The sequence below is a fragment of the Coregonus clupeaformis genome, unplaced genomic scaffold (genome assembly GCF_020615455.1).
Source record: "Coregonus clupeaformis isolate EN_2021a unplaced genomic scaffold, ASM2061545v1 scaf0345, whole genome shotgun sequence".
In the NCBI taxonomy this organism is placed as follows: domain Eukaryota; kingdom Metazoa; phylum Chordata; class Actinopteri; order Salmoniformes; family Salmonidae; genus Coregonus; species Coregonus clupeaformis.
The window spans coordinates 123,706-138,247 of NW_025533800.1; the positions used below are offsets into that span (position 1 = coordinate 123,706).

The window sequence follows — 14,542 nt, forward strand, 5'->3', positions numbered from 1 at the left end:
GGAATCGAGGGAAGATGAACTGAGAAAGAGAAATGTCATGCTCATCAAGCTAGGGTTCACGGGGTGGGGGTCAAAGGTGAAACATGTAGCCTCCTCACCAGACGTTGAGCCTCTTGCTGAACACCTTGATGCTGTTGAGGTGTGTGATGGATCGGTCCACAGCGTACTCATCTCCCATCTCGACCAGTGCGGTGCCCGGGACGCTCTTCATAAACTTCACCTGGGGGCGTAAATAAGACCGAATGGCATCACTGTGAATCCATACAGACCTTCTGATATTCTACTAGGTGACGCTGATCTTGGGTCAGGGGTCAATTGAAACAAACTAGGTACTCCCCTCACAGTGGTAGGTTGCTGGCAGTGATTCTGTAACCAAAGCTACTGCATAAAGATTGCCATGGCACCTTTGATTGCATCCAGCCCCTAGTCACACTAGCTGTTACTCTACTGCCCTCAACCCTCTCATTTAAAGGGGCAATCCAGGATTGATACATACATTTTTTGACTTTTAAATGAATGACCTTGTTTGAATTGCAGACAGTAGCTTTAATCGCGTGCGAAAACAGACGCTGACACTGACCTTCTCGATATTCCCGTACAGGCAGAAGAGGTTGAAGATGCGGGTGCAGTTCATCTTGGCGGGGTGCAGGCCGCTCACCATGGCGACCGACGAGCTGGAGGCGTGGCCCATATAGGAGGAGGTCTGGGGCAGAGGGTAGGCCACCACCTCCTGGGCGTCATGGGGGGATCTCCTCTTGTACCTGTTATTGCTGGGCAGGGGCAACAGGGGGCATTGTGACCCTGGAGAGTGGGAGAGAGAGAGGGTGAGGGTAGGGGGGGAGAATAAGACGATGAGAGAGAAAGTGAGAAATAGAGAGGGAGCGAGAGAGAGAGAGAGAGAGAGAGGGGGGGCAGGAGAGAAAGAGAGAGATAGAGAGAGAGAGAGAAAAGATAGAGAGGGGGAGAGAGAGAAAGTGAAAGAGAGAAAAATAAATAGAGTGAGAGAGAGAGAGAGACAGAGGGGGCAGAGAGAAAGCGATAGAGAGAGAGACAGAGGCGGGCAGAGAGAGAGAGAGAGAGAGAGAGAGAGAGAGAGAGAGAGAGAGAGAGAGAGAGAGAGAGAGAGAGAGAGAGAGAGAGAGAAAGAGAGTGAGAGAGTGTGTGTGAGAGAGAGGGAGTGACAGAGGGGGCTGAGAGAGAGAGAAATATAGAGAGAGTGCGAGAGCTGCCACAGACATAGGAGGACCTTATTTGGGATGGTTGAGATGACAGTGCAAACTTCCCCCCTCAGCCCCCAGCCCACCATGAAGAAGGAGAAACAATTCCAGCAGTACTAAAAAAGGTCCTAGACCATTTTCTACACCACTGCACCCTGTTTCCCCTGCAGATCTCGCTAATTACCAAGTGCCTTCAAGAGCGGCCGCTCACATCACATCATCACACTCTTTCCAAACCCCCGACACACACATATACACACACACACACACACACATGCACACCAATGACTGTATGACACACACACACATCCGCAGACACCACCCCTCCTCCCCCATGTTTTTCCATCCACCCAACCTCCACCATCTCCTCCAGATGTAAGTGTCTGTGGGTGACAGAGCTTAATTACAGGATCCCCAAAGCCCAGCTGCACAATGACAGTCACAGAGAGAGAGAGAGAGAGAGAGAGAGAGAGAGAAGAGAGAGAGATGGATGGATGGATGAAGAGAGGGATGGGAGAGCAAAGAGATACTGTAGACGTGGTGAGACAGATAGAATGAGAAAGAGAGAGAACGAGAAATTCGGAGAAAGAGAGAGGTGATGAGAGAGGGATAAAGAGAAAGGGAGATGCGGGGAGAAAGGAAGGTGGAAGAAGAGAGAGATGAGGAGACAGAAAGAGAGGGACCGAGAGAGAGATGCTGAGAGAGGGAGCGAGAGACGGAGAAAGAGAGATGAGTCAGAATGAGAGGGGATAAAGAGAGAGGGAGTGTGTGTGTGCGTGTGAGGGAGAAACATGAGACAAAAAGAGAGAAAGAGCTCTCACTGACCATAGCCGTTGTCGCTGTAGGAGGACGGATGCTCTCCCAGAATGGCCTGGCGTTGTCTCCCCTTCCCTCGCTCTGCAACACAGACAGGATACACAGTGAAAGGCAACTGTAAAGTGACAAAGCCGCCAGGTGCCAACTGCACCTCCACCCACTCAAAATGCACAGACACTCACATATACACGGGGACTAACAGACACATGCACACACACGCGCACACATGGGACTAACACACACAAGACTGACACACGCTCACATACACGCACACACACAAACTCACGCACACACACATACACACACACACATTTGCACGCCATAAATCATAAAACCACGCTACGCAAGCAGATTAGATTTAGTAACAGCTAGACACTACTTGACACTTTTGGTAATTGGTACAACAGCAAAACTAGACACTTTTGGTTCAAAGTTGTCCTTTCACTTCAAATGACAAATTTCTCTTCCTTGGCTGACTGAGCCTGGTTGAATTGCAGAGGAATTATAAAACCGTATTTTTTCGGGAAGAGGGGTGTGTTAAAATGACAGTTAAAATGTCACAGTTACAGTTCAATGGCCTCGGGTGGAAACATTGACCCAGATATGAGGGAAAACGCATTGAAAAAAGGTACATTAAGCACCCTTCTAACCTAATCCTCTTACTGTGCACCAGGAAAAGGACAAACAGAACAAAGACAAAGGTATTTTTTAGCCTATCTTTTTGCAGCTTACTCACAGAGTCACAGACAGACATTTACATTTACGTCATTTAGCAGACGCTCTTATCCAGAGCGACTTACAGATTGGTGCATTCAATTTATGATAGCCAGTGGGACAACCACTTTTTTTTATTATGGGGGGGTGGGGGAGGGGTAGAATAATTACTTTTATCCTATTCCAGGTATTCCTTAAAGAGGTAGGGTTTCAAGTGTCTCCGGAATGTGGTCAGTGACTCCGCTGTCCTGGCGTCGTGGGGGAGCTTGTTCCACCATTGGGGTGCACTCGAACTAAAACCGAAGCATGTGTAATGTAATTGTTTTTATGTAAGGTGTCCCGATCAAGTTACAGACTACTATATGGAGCATTGCTGGAAACAGCCTCTGTCATTGTTAGCCTGGTCCTATATCTGTTTGTTCTGTATACCTCTATGGGGCTTTGTGTGAACAGCACAAGCAGATATAGGACCAGGCTACCTCACTGCATCCCTTACTCATCAAACAAACGTCATCTAAAATGAAAGGGTTCATTAACATTTTAGAGGTGTTGGTGGAGTTGGTGGCGTGAGTATTTCAATGACATATGCACAATCATCAACTCAGTGAACCCTGTTACACTGAGGACTTGAGAGAAGTGTGTGTGCCAGACTGCGTGTGTGTGTGTGTGTGTGTGTGTGTGTGTGTGTGTGTGTGTGTGTGTGTGTGCACACGCACCAACGACTCAACCTGTGTTACATCATTTGAACGTCATTTCAAAGTCTAATTTCAACAATGCGGGAGAGAACTGGTGCTGCACGCGCAGACACAAACGGAAGGTGCGGCGCTGAGTGAAACGAGAACGCGTGCCTTCCTCTCGCCAGCTCCCGCGGGCCACGGGGGACCGAGCTCATGCAGAGCTAAGCTAATTGGTACAAAATGAGCAGTTAGGCGGGTAGGAACCGGTGGGATTGGTAGGTTGCCATATTTGTACAGAAACCATAAAGAGAGGGGAGAGGAGAAGGATTAAATGAGAGGAGAGGAGGAGTGACCTTGATGCTTGCGCTGAGCCGACAGGTTCGCCATTCACCTGACAGAGCGGCAGAGAGAGAGAAAGAGGGAGGGGGGAGAGAGTGAGGAGAGGAGAGAGAGAGGCCTCTGACTATGACGTCATCCCAGTAGTTGGGATAAATCTATCGAAATTGTATCTGCCCACATAAACCTGGGAGTACTTAGGGGATCAATAAATAAATAAACTATAGAGCGACAAACATTATACTGTGAAACGGTTTTTAACGATAAGGGGTAAGAGATGTGTGGAACACACATGACATGTCTCTCGTGTCTTAGCAAAATGTTTAATAAGGCATACATCTATTCTATCTATTTACAGGCTGTCCTTCTCTATGTTTGTATAATAAGCTACTGTATATACACCGAACAAATCCTTTTTGAAGAGCATCTGATATGGTAAGGGCCTCAAGTGCGAATATAGCATTTCAGTTTCCCCAAAATGCAAGCTGATTAGGATTTACATTTACCGTCTGCGGCTAAATAGGATTGTGTGGGGCTGTTTTATTTTCAGTTTTCTCTGTTTGCACTAAAGGGCTTCCAAACCGTTATTATTCAGCCTTTTTTCATGTCAGCATTATATTTTCAGCCTCTTGCTATTTTTCTAGTTGCTTGTCTCTCTCCTTCCTCCGGTCAATAAAAACAATTGGAAGCTGACCACACACCTTCAACTCTACGCCAAAAAGTCCTTGAAAGTCAAACAGACCTTCAAATCCAATACACGGCAAGGCGATCGATTGGAAAGCAGCCCTGGATTGTGGGTGATAAGACATTGTTTACCCTCCATTTGTGGAGAGAGAATGGGAATCGGGGCTGGTGTGTCAATCACACCGTCCAACGGATGTTTAATCAAACCCAAGTCATACAAGGCAGGCTTTCTGCTTGGTTAAAAACCATGCTCCCATTGATATTAATATGATTATGGGCTGTAGTCTTTCTACGGCACCTCATATTGTTGAAGCTTCCCCAGTACATGAGAGCTTCAAAATCAGAGACCAAGGGTTCTATTTTAGAGCATTGTGTAATGCTATAATATTTGGTGTGGGGACATTGATATTGTATACAGTTGAAGTCTGAAGTTTACATACACCTTAGCCAAATACGTTTAAACTCAGTTTTTCACAATTCCTGACATTTAATCCTAGTAAAGATTCCCTGTCTTAGGTCAGTTAGGATCACCACTTTATTTTAAGAATGTGAAATGTCAGAATAATAGTAGAGAGAATGATTTATTTCAGCTTTTATTTCTTTCATCACATTCCCAGTGGGTCAGAAGTTTACATACACTCAATTAGTATTTGGTAGCATTGCCTTTAAATTGTTTAACTTGGGTCAAACGTTTCGGGTAGCCTTCCACAAGCTTCCCACAATAAGTTGGGTGAATTTTGGCCCATTCCTCCTGACAGAGCTGGTGTAACTGAGTCAGGTTTGTAGGCCTTGCTCGTACACACTTTTTCAGTTCTGCCCACAAATTTTCTATAGGATTGAGATCAGGGCTTTGTGATGGCTACTCCAATACCTTGACTTTGTTGTCCTTAAGCCATTTTGCCACAACTTTGGAAGTATGCTTGGGGTCATTGTCCATTTGGAAGACCCATTTACGACCAAGCTTTAACTTCCTGACTGATGTCTTGAGATGTTGCTTCAATATATCCACATCATTTTCCTTCCTCATGATGCCATCTATTTTTGAAGTGCACCAGTCCCTCCTGCAGCAAAGCACCCCCACAGCATGATGCTGCTACCCTTGGGATGGTGTTCTTCGGCTTGCAAGTGACCCCCTTTTCCTCCAAACATAACAATGGTCATTATGGCCAAACAGTTCTATTTGTGTTTCATCAGACCAGAGAACATTTCTCCAAAAAGTACGATCTTTGTCCCCATGTGCAGTTGCAAACCGTAGTCTGGCTTTTTTATGTCGGTTTTGGAGCACTGGATTCTTCCTTGCTGAGCAGCCTTTCAGGTTATGTCGATATAGGACTCGTTTTACTGTGGATATAGATACTTTTGTACCTGTTTCCTCCAGCATCTTCAGAAGGTCCTTTGCTGTTGTTCTGGGATTGATTTGCACTTTTCGCACCAAATGAATGCTTTTATTTTTCAAAGACTGGCTGTATTAGATAAAAACATCCAATGTTTCCATAAACGTAAAAGGATGGGGTGGGGGGGCAGTGCAAATAGTCCGGGTAGCCATGATTAGCTGTTCAGGAGTCTTATGGCTTGGGGGTAGAAGCTGTTGAGAAGTCTTTTGGACCTAGACTTGGCACTCCGGTACCGCTTGCCGTGCGGTAGCAGAGAGAACAGTCTATGACTAGGGTGGCTGGAGTCTTTGACAATTTGACAAAAGCTTGTCCTACAAATTATTTGCCTCCTTTTGAAATCGGGTTTCAAAGCTACAATAATGCACTTTCGACAAAATCAGCATCCATTGAGATTGCATTGAGTAGAATGCTCAGCTGGGCATCAGTCCTAAAACGAACATTCAAAACAATATTGTGACGAAACGTGCGACTATGAATATATCTGTTATTTATCTGTTTTCACAGATACTCGAATCCTTTCTCGGCTATGAAAAGCCAACTGACATTTACTCCTGAGGTGTTAAACTGTTGACCCTGCTGGTCATCTACGAATGTCTTGAAAAACGATCTGGCCTAATTGACCATGTACTGTTATAATCTCCGCCCGGCACAGGCAGAAGAGGACTGGCCACCCCTCAGAGACTGTTCCTCTCTAGGTTTTTTCTTCAGTTCCTTCCTTTCTAGGGAGTTTTTCCTAGCCACTGTGCTTCTACATCTGCATTGCTTGCTCTTTGGAGTTTAAGGCTGGGTATCTGTATAGCACTTTGTGACAACTGCTGATGTAAAAAGGGATTGATTGGTTGCAATAAAATATCTATTTGCTTCTTAGAGTATGTATACACCATCAGGACTTAATTCAATCAGATGTCTCTCTTCCTAACTAAGAATGCAAACACATCTGGATAATATAAGATTGGGGTTAGTGGATAAAATACAATTTGTGATTATAAAGTGAAGGTACTACTAGAACAGGGTTTCCCAAACTCGGTCCTAGGGCCCCCACTGGGTGCACGTTTTAGTTTTTGCCCTAGCACTACACAGCTGATTCAAATAATCAAAGCTTGATGATGAGTTGGGTATTTGAATCAGCTGTGTAGTACTAGGGCAAAAATCTAAATGTGCACCCGGGCCCAGGACCGAGTTTAGGAAACCCTGTACTAGACAGTGACGACTGGGCCATACCCACTCTGACCTGCAGCACTGAGCAGTAGGGGCCGCTAAAGTAACAGCAAGCTACAACACTAGGCAGCGCTCCTAGTGGCCGGGGACTTTAATGCAGGGAAACTTAAATCCGTTCTACCTCATTTCTACCAGCATGTTAAATGTGCAACCAGAGGGAAAAAAACTCTAGACCACCTTTCAACATGTCCCTGACTGAGTCTGTAATACCAACATGTTTCAAGCAGACCACCATAGTCCCCGTGCCCAAGGACACTAAGATAACCTGCCTAAATGACTACCGACCCGTAGCACTGACGTCTGTAGCCATGAAGTGCTTTGAAAGGCTGGTCATGGCTCACATCAACACCATTATCCCAGGAACCCTAGACCCACTACAATTTGCATACCGCCCCAACAGATCCACAGATGATGCAATCTCTATTGCACTCCACACTGCCCTTTCCCACCTGGACAAGAGGAACACCTATGTGAGAATGCTATTCATTGACTACAGCTCAGCGTTCAACACCATAGTGCCCTCAAAGCTCATCAGTAAGCTAAGGATCCTGGGAGTAAATACCTCCCTCTGCAACTGGATCATGGACTTCCTGACGGGCCGCCCCCAGGTGGTAAGGGTAGGTAACAACACATCTGCCACGCTGATCCTCAACACGGAGGCCCCTCAGGGGTGCGTGCTCAGTCCCCTCCTGTACTCCCTGTTCACCCATGACTGCATGGCCAGGCACGACTCCAACACCATCATTAAGTTTGCTGACGACACAACAGTGTTAGGCCTGATCACCGACAACGATGAGACAGCCTATAGGGAGGAGGTCAGAGACCTGGCCGTGTGATGCCAGGATAACAACCTCTCCCTCAACGTGACCAAGACAAAGGAAATGATTGTGGACTACAGGAAAAAAAAGAGGACTGAGCACGCCCCCATTCTCATCGACGGGGCTGTAGTGGAACAGGTTGAGAGCTTCAAGTTCCTTGGTGTCCACATCACCAACGAACTATCATGGTCAAAACACACAAAGACAGTTGTGAAGAGGGCACGACAAAGCCTATTCCCCCTAAGGAGACTGAAAAGATTTGGCATGGGTCCTCAGATCCTCAAAAAGTTCTACAGCTGCACCATCAAGAGCATCCTGACTGGTTGCATCACCGCCTGGTATGGCAACTGCTCGGCCTACGACCGCAAGGCACTACAGAGGGTAGTACGTACGGCCCAGTACATCAGTGGGGCCAAGCTTCCTGACATCCAGGACCTCTATACCAGGCGGTGTCAGAGGAAGGCCCTCAAAATTGTCAAAGACTCCAGCCACCCTAGTCATAGACTGTTCTCTCTGCTACCGCACGCCAAGTCTAGGTCCAAAAGGCTTCTCAACAGCTTCTACCCCCAAGCCATAAGACTCCTGAACAGCTAATCATGGCTACCCGGACTATTTGCACCCCCACCCCATCTTTTTACGCTGCTGCTACTTTGTTAATTATTTATGCATAGTCACTTTAACTCTACCCACATGTACATATTACCTCAACTAGCCGGTGCCCCCGCACATTGACTCTGCACCGGTACCCCCCTGTATATAGCCTCCCTACTGTTATTTTATTTTACTTCTGCTCTTTTTTTCTCAACACTTTTTTGTTGTTGTTTTATTTTACTTTTTTATTAAGAAATAAATGAATTGTTGGTTAAGGGCTGTAAGTAAGCATTTCACGGTAATGTCTACACCTGTTGTATTCGGCGCATGTGGCAAATAACATTTGGTTTGATTTGATTTGATTTGAAGTGGTACACAGACAGTGTGCCCATCATCAGCAAAATCTGACATTTCTATTGACAATTAATACGTAAAACAGAAGGATATGTATGTAACCAATGTTCTCTGATGGAACAAGTGCGAACGACTGAAAGAGAACAAATCTTTTTTAACAGAGGCTATTTTGGCTCATTTTAGTAAGGCAATGAAGAGGCAGGGACAAAGACTGAGGCCTAATGTTGAAGAGAAAACAACAGACGAACTGGCAAGTTGAGATTCATGGCCGCTCTTTAAGGAATGAATGTAAAACCACAATGGCGGAACTCATTTCTTGTCACAGCCCATTTCAACTGATTATGTGTCTGTAGGAGTGTGAAGGTTGAAAGGGTTTTGAAATGGTTTGACAACCACGGCTACAGATTTGCGGGTTGCTCTGCTCCCCATATTTGTGACACACACAACGCACAAACACAAATGTCGTATTCATTAGAGCATGCAACTGAGAATGGTTTAAAACGTTTTGCAACAGAGAACTACAATGAGCGTTTTTTTACAGGACAAGTCCAGGTAGTCTCTCCTTGTTCCAGTCCGTTTTCTTCAGTTTGCTACCTAATGCATACAACCCTAGTACAGGAAGAGATTCAGCAGAGAAGGAAGGATATCGTACCTCGCCTGACGAGAAAGGGCTTTGTGTAGTCCCAGCTATCATTGTCGTTGCGGAGGACGTTGAGTCGCGTGGGCTGCATGGGGAGAGAGAGCAGAGCACCGCTGCATGTGTGTTAGGGGTCCACAGGGATGCTGGTGGAGTGTGTGTGAGCACTGTGTGTGTATGTGGGTTTGTGAGTATGTGTGTTTACCCGAGCGTATTCGATCTTCAGGGTGCAGCTGCCGGAGTATATGTCTGCTCCGTTGAGAGCCGATTTCGCCTTCTGGGCGTTTTTCACAGTTTCAAATGTGGCGACACCATTAAGGAAGAGCAACCGGGAGGATCTCAGTGGAATTCAAAACTTTGTGTGGCAAACAGAGTAGATCAGTGTAGAATCACAATGACCAGAAGGCAATAACATAGGAGATGGAGCAAGAACCACAAGCCACCCTACAGACGACTAAGGCTGTTTGCATACTCTTGGGTCACTCAGCCCAATGTAATTCTGCTTCAGAGAAGCTGTAATCAGCTCAGCAATTGCAGATTAGGTAATAGAATAGGGCCCTGTTCGAATCCTCCTAAAAAGCATCTTTCCTCCCTCGCTTTCTTGTAATCACTGATCTGACATGGCATAATTGGTGCAATACAATGGAAAGCTTGCTTACATCAATCCATTCATGTCAAATCAGTGATTAGTTGAAGAAGGGAGGAAGGAAGGATTCATTTGAAGAGTATTTGAACAAGGCCCTATTCTAGAACCTTATTGGCAGTGACTGAGCTGATTACAGCTACTCTAAAGCACAATTACACAATGGGCTGAGTGACTCTAACCATCATGAAATCTTATCAATCTGCTCTGGTTCCAGTAAAATGCAGACGAGCAGATCGTTATGCAAATTAGGTAGTAAAAAATCACTATAAAAACCTAACAGCATAAAAAGGTCCAAAATGGTTGTGCTAATATAATAGCATTGAAATCTAATCGAGGTGGGCCAAATTGTCTTCTATTTCTCGCTTCTTGAGCCTATGTCTTAAAATATTATATGATCAAATACAGTATGTGATGGTACACCCATTGGAACACACCACAGATCAGATCAAACACACATGCAACACAGAGTGCCTTAGAAACCCCCATTACCGCAGCAACCACATCCCAGTGGCAATAAAACAGGGGATTTACGCATCCATCTCCCATAAAACCCAAACCTGACACAACAGTGACACAATCCCTTGTCTCCTGATTTTCAATTGGCCAATCTCTGCTCCTAGTGGTACCATTAACAAGAAACTTTAGAAACTGATTGCTGTACATCAGGGTTCTTCAATTCCGGTCCTGGAGGGCCGAAACACCTCTGTTTTTCATCCTCTCCTTCTAATCAGGGGCTAATTCAGACCTGGGACACCAGGTGAGTGCAATTAACTACCAGGTAGAAATAAAAAACAGAAGTGTTTCGGCCCTCCAGGACCGGAATTGAAGAACCCTGCTGTACATGATCCACATAATGAGCCCACTTGGGGACAAAGTGAAATGTTTTATAATGCTAGACAGTAAATATAAACAGAGGCCCATAGTGTTACAATGTGACTATAAATAAGGGAACAATGTGGGAATTAGTTATCAAATTACTATGAACTAGGTTTATCAGTACTTCATTATATCAGTTAAAAAGTTTCCCATTGTTGATAATGTTTTCCAAGAAAATACCAAAACTGAACACAAATGTGGTTCACACTCCAGAACTGCATGCACGGACTGGCCTACAACATGCTAATTATTACATAGGTTGTTAATCTGATATAAGGCTTGCGTAATGAAGAGAAGGTTGAAATAGGGCCTCTAACCCACTTCACATACTGGAGGTGTGCAAACCATAATAGACACACACACACAGTCATACACACACACGCACACACACACACACACACACACACACACACACACACACACACACACACACACACACACACACACACACACACACACACACACACACACACACACAGTCATACACACACATAGTCATAACACACACACACACACACACACACACACACACAGTCATAACACACACACACACACACACACACACACACACACACACACACACACACAGTCATACACACACACACACACACACACACACAAACACACACACGCACACACACTGCTTCCGACATTCTGAACCTTTTTACAGCCTGAGTGTTTGTGTGTGTGTGTTTGTTACTATACTAATGTAGGAGTGTATACTCATACAAACCCACAGGGAGACATACACAGAACTCTTACGCAAAATCACTCATACAGACAGACTCCTGAATCCACACACATAGACATGCATCTACAGTGCATGCACGGACACACACACACGCACGCACACACGCCTGCAGTAGCCCATCTTGACTCCAGAAAGGATATTCCACCATGGCCTGGATTCCATTGCGTTTGAAGATGACAATTCGCAGCACGTTGCCTATGGGATTGCAGACTGTGTATAGAACATCCTAGAAGACAGAAGAGCAATGACTGGGTTCTGACTAATGCCATAATGAACACAATAATAAGTAACAATTCAGGGGTGAGTTTCCTGAAAGCTTAGTAGTTCATGTGGTATTTTCCTCGATGACCCAGACCAACACCACAAGTAGAAAAGTATTTATTCTTGCTTCTTTTGATTATATTTGTTGATGGATAGAAGATTGGCTGTCAGTTAAACATCCATTTGAGACTTTACGTTACTCTCTTGTGGCTGAGCAGCTGGGTTGTTGAGATAAATAACATGGCCACATTAGCTACAAGGCTTTCGGGAAATCCAAGCTAAATCGTTGTAAACTAAATCATCATAAGCAACACCATTGTAAAGTTAAACCATTGTGAACTTAAACAATGTAAACTATTGTGAACAAAACCATTGCTGAACTATTGCAAACTTAACCATAGCATTGTATCCTAAACCATCATAAACAAACCATCATAAGCAGACCTATCATGAATTAAAACATTAAGAATTAAACCATCGTAAGCCAAACCATTGTGAACTAAAATATTTTAAATAGTTTAAAATAATAAATAATTTAAATTCGTTTATTTAGATACAACAACTTAATGTGTTATCACTGTGCTTGATCTAATAGCACAATCACATGACCTGGATTGCAGTTACCTGAGAATACATTAAATACATGGTGGAAATGATCAATGCCGTTTGAGATTTTGTACAGATTATTATTGCAATTGCAAAGATTTCTACAGACCTGCGACCCTGAACGCTTTCTATGATTACATAAGAAGACATTTATTGTTACAGTAACCTCAAAATGTAACCATGGATGTGTTACTCATTTTAAGGTTGAATAAATACTGTTATATTAGTTTGTAAGATAGCCTTAACATTATGCTATTTACTGTATTACAAAAGTAATATTGAATTGTGTTTGGTTGACAATGCAACCAAATATCAACATTTAAAGGATATATCTACAGTGCCTTGCAAAAGTATTCATCCCCTTTGTCGTTTTTCCTATTTTGTTGCATTACAACCTGTAATTTAAATGGATTTTTATTTGGAATTCATGTAATGGACATACACAAAAATAGTCCAAATTGGTGAAGTGAAATGAAAAAAATAACTTGTTTCAAAAAAGTCTAAAAAATAAATTACGGAAAAGTGGTGCGTGCATATGTATTCACCCCCTTTGCTATGAAGCCCCTAAATAAGATCTGGTGCAACCAATTACCTTCAGAAGTCACATAATTAGCTAAATAAAGTCCAGCTGTATGCAATCTAAGTGTCACATGATCTGTCACATGATCTCAGTATATATACACCTGTTCTGAAAGGCCCCAGAGTCTGCAACACCACTAAGCAAGGGGCACCACCAAGAAAGCGGCACCATGAAGACCAAGGAGCTCTCCAAACAGGTCAGGGACAAAGTTGTGGAGAAGTACAGATCAGGGTTGGGTTATAAAAAAAATCTGAAACTTTGATCATCCCACGGAGAACCATTAAATCCATTATTAAAAAATTTAAAGAATATGGCACCACAACAAACCTGCCAAGAGAGGGCCGCCCACCAAAACTCACGGACCAGGCAAGGAGGGCATTAATCAGAGAGGCAACAAAGAGACCAAAGATAACCCTGAAGTAGCTGCAAAGCTTCACAGTGGAGATTGGAGTATCTGTCCATAGGACCACTTTAAGCAGTACACTCCACAGAGCTGGGCTTTACAGAAGTGTGCCCAGAAAAAAGCCATTGCTTAAAGAAAAAAATTAACAAACACGTTTGGTGTTCGCCAAAAGGCATGTGGGAGACTCCCCAAACATATGGAAGAAGGTACTCTGGTCAGATGAGACTAAAATTGAGCTTTTTGGCCATCAAGGAAAACGCTATGTCTGGCGCAAACCCAACACCTCTCATCACCCCGAGAACACCATCCCCACAGTGAAGCATGGTGGTGGCAGCATCATGCTGTGGGATGTTTTTCATTGTCAGGAACTGGGAAACTGGTCAGAATTGAAGGAATGATGGATGGCACTAAATACAGGGAAATTCTTGAGGGAAACCTGTTTCAGTCTTCCAGAGATTTGAGACTGGGATGGAGGTTCACCTTCCAGCAGGACAATGACCCTAAGCATACTGCTAAAGCAACACTCGAGTGGTATTGACTTTGGGGGGGTGAATAATTATGCACGCTCAAGTTTTCAGTTTTTTTGTCTTATTTCTTGTTTGTTTCACACACAAATTTTTTTTGCATATTCAAAGTGGTAGGCATGTTGTGTAAATCAAATGATACAAACCCCCCCAAAAATCAATTTTAATTCCAGGTTGTAAGGCAACAAAATAGGAAAAATGCCAAGGGGGGTGAATTATTTCGCAAGCCACTGTATCTACTGCTTGGATAGTTCCATCTGGGCCACTGGCTTAATCCTATTCTTTAACTTTAATTTTTGGTTGAGATGGAGACGAGAATCAAACATATAATTTGTTAACTTGTCGACAAGTTAATAGGCTATTTACCATATTGCAAAAGTGATATTGAATTGTGTTTGGTTGTCAACACAACCAAATATCCACTTTTGAAGGAGGTGCA

General features: G+C 44.0%; 1 protein-coding gene across 1 annotated transcript in view; it reads right to left on the bottom strand.

Moving 5' to 3' along the window:
- The window catches only part of LOC121572352 (heterogeneous nuclear ribonucleoprotein L-like), a 55,037-nt gene that overhangs the window by 8,162 nt on the left and 32,333 nt on the right, over nt 1-14,542 (bottom strand). Inside the window, exons 4-9 of the mRNA XM_045214957.1 lie at nt 11,870-11,955; nt 9,662-9,758; nt 9,472-9,544; nt 2,043-2,114; nt 581-801; nt 99-220 (exon numbers count right to left, since the gene is read on the bottom strand). Of these exons, the coding sequence (XP_045070892.1) occupies nt 99-220; nt 581-801; nt 2,043-2,114; nt 9,472-9,544; nt 9,662-9,758; nt 11,870-11,955 (671 nt within the window). The remainder of the gene's footprint in view (nt 1-98; nt 221-580; nt 802-2,042; nt 2,115-9,471; nt 9,545-9,661; nt 9,759-11,869; nt 11,956-14,542) is intronic.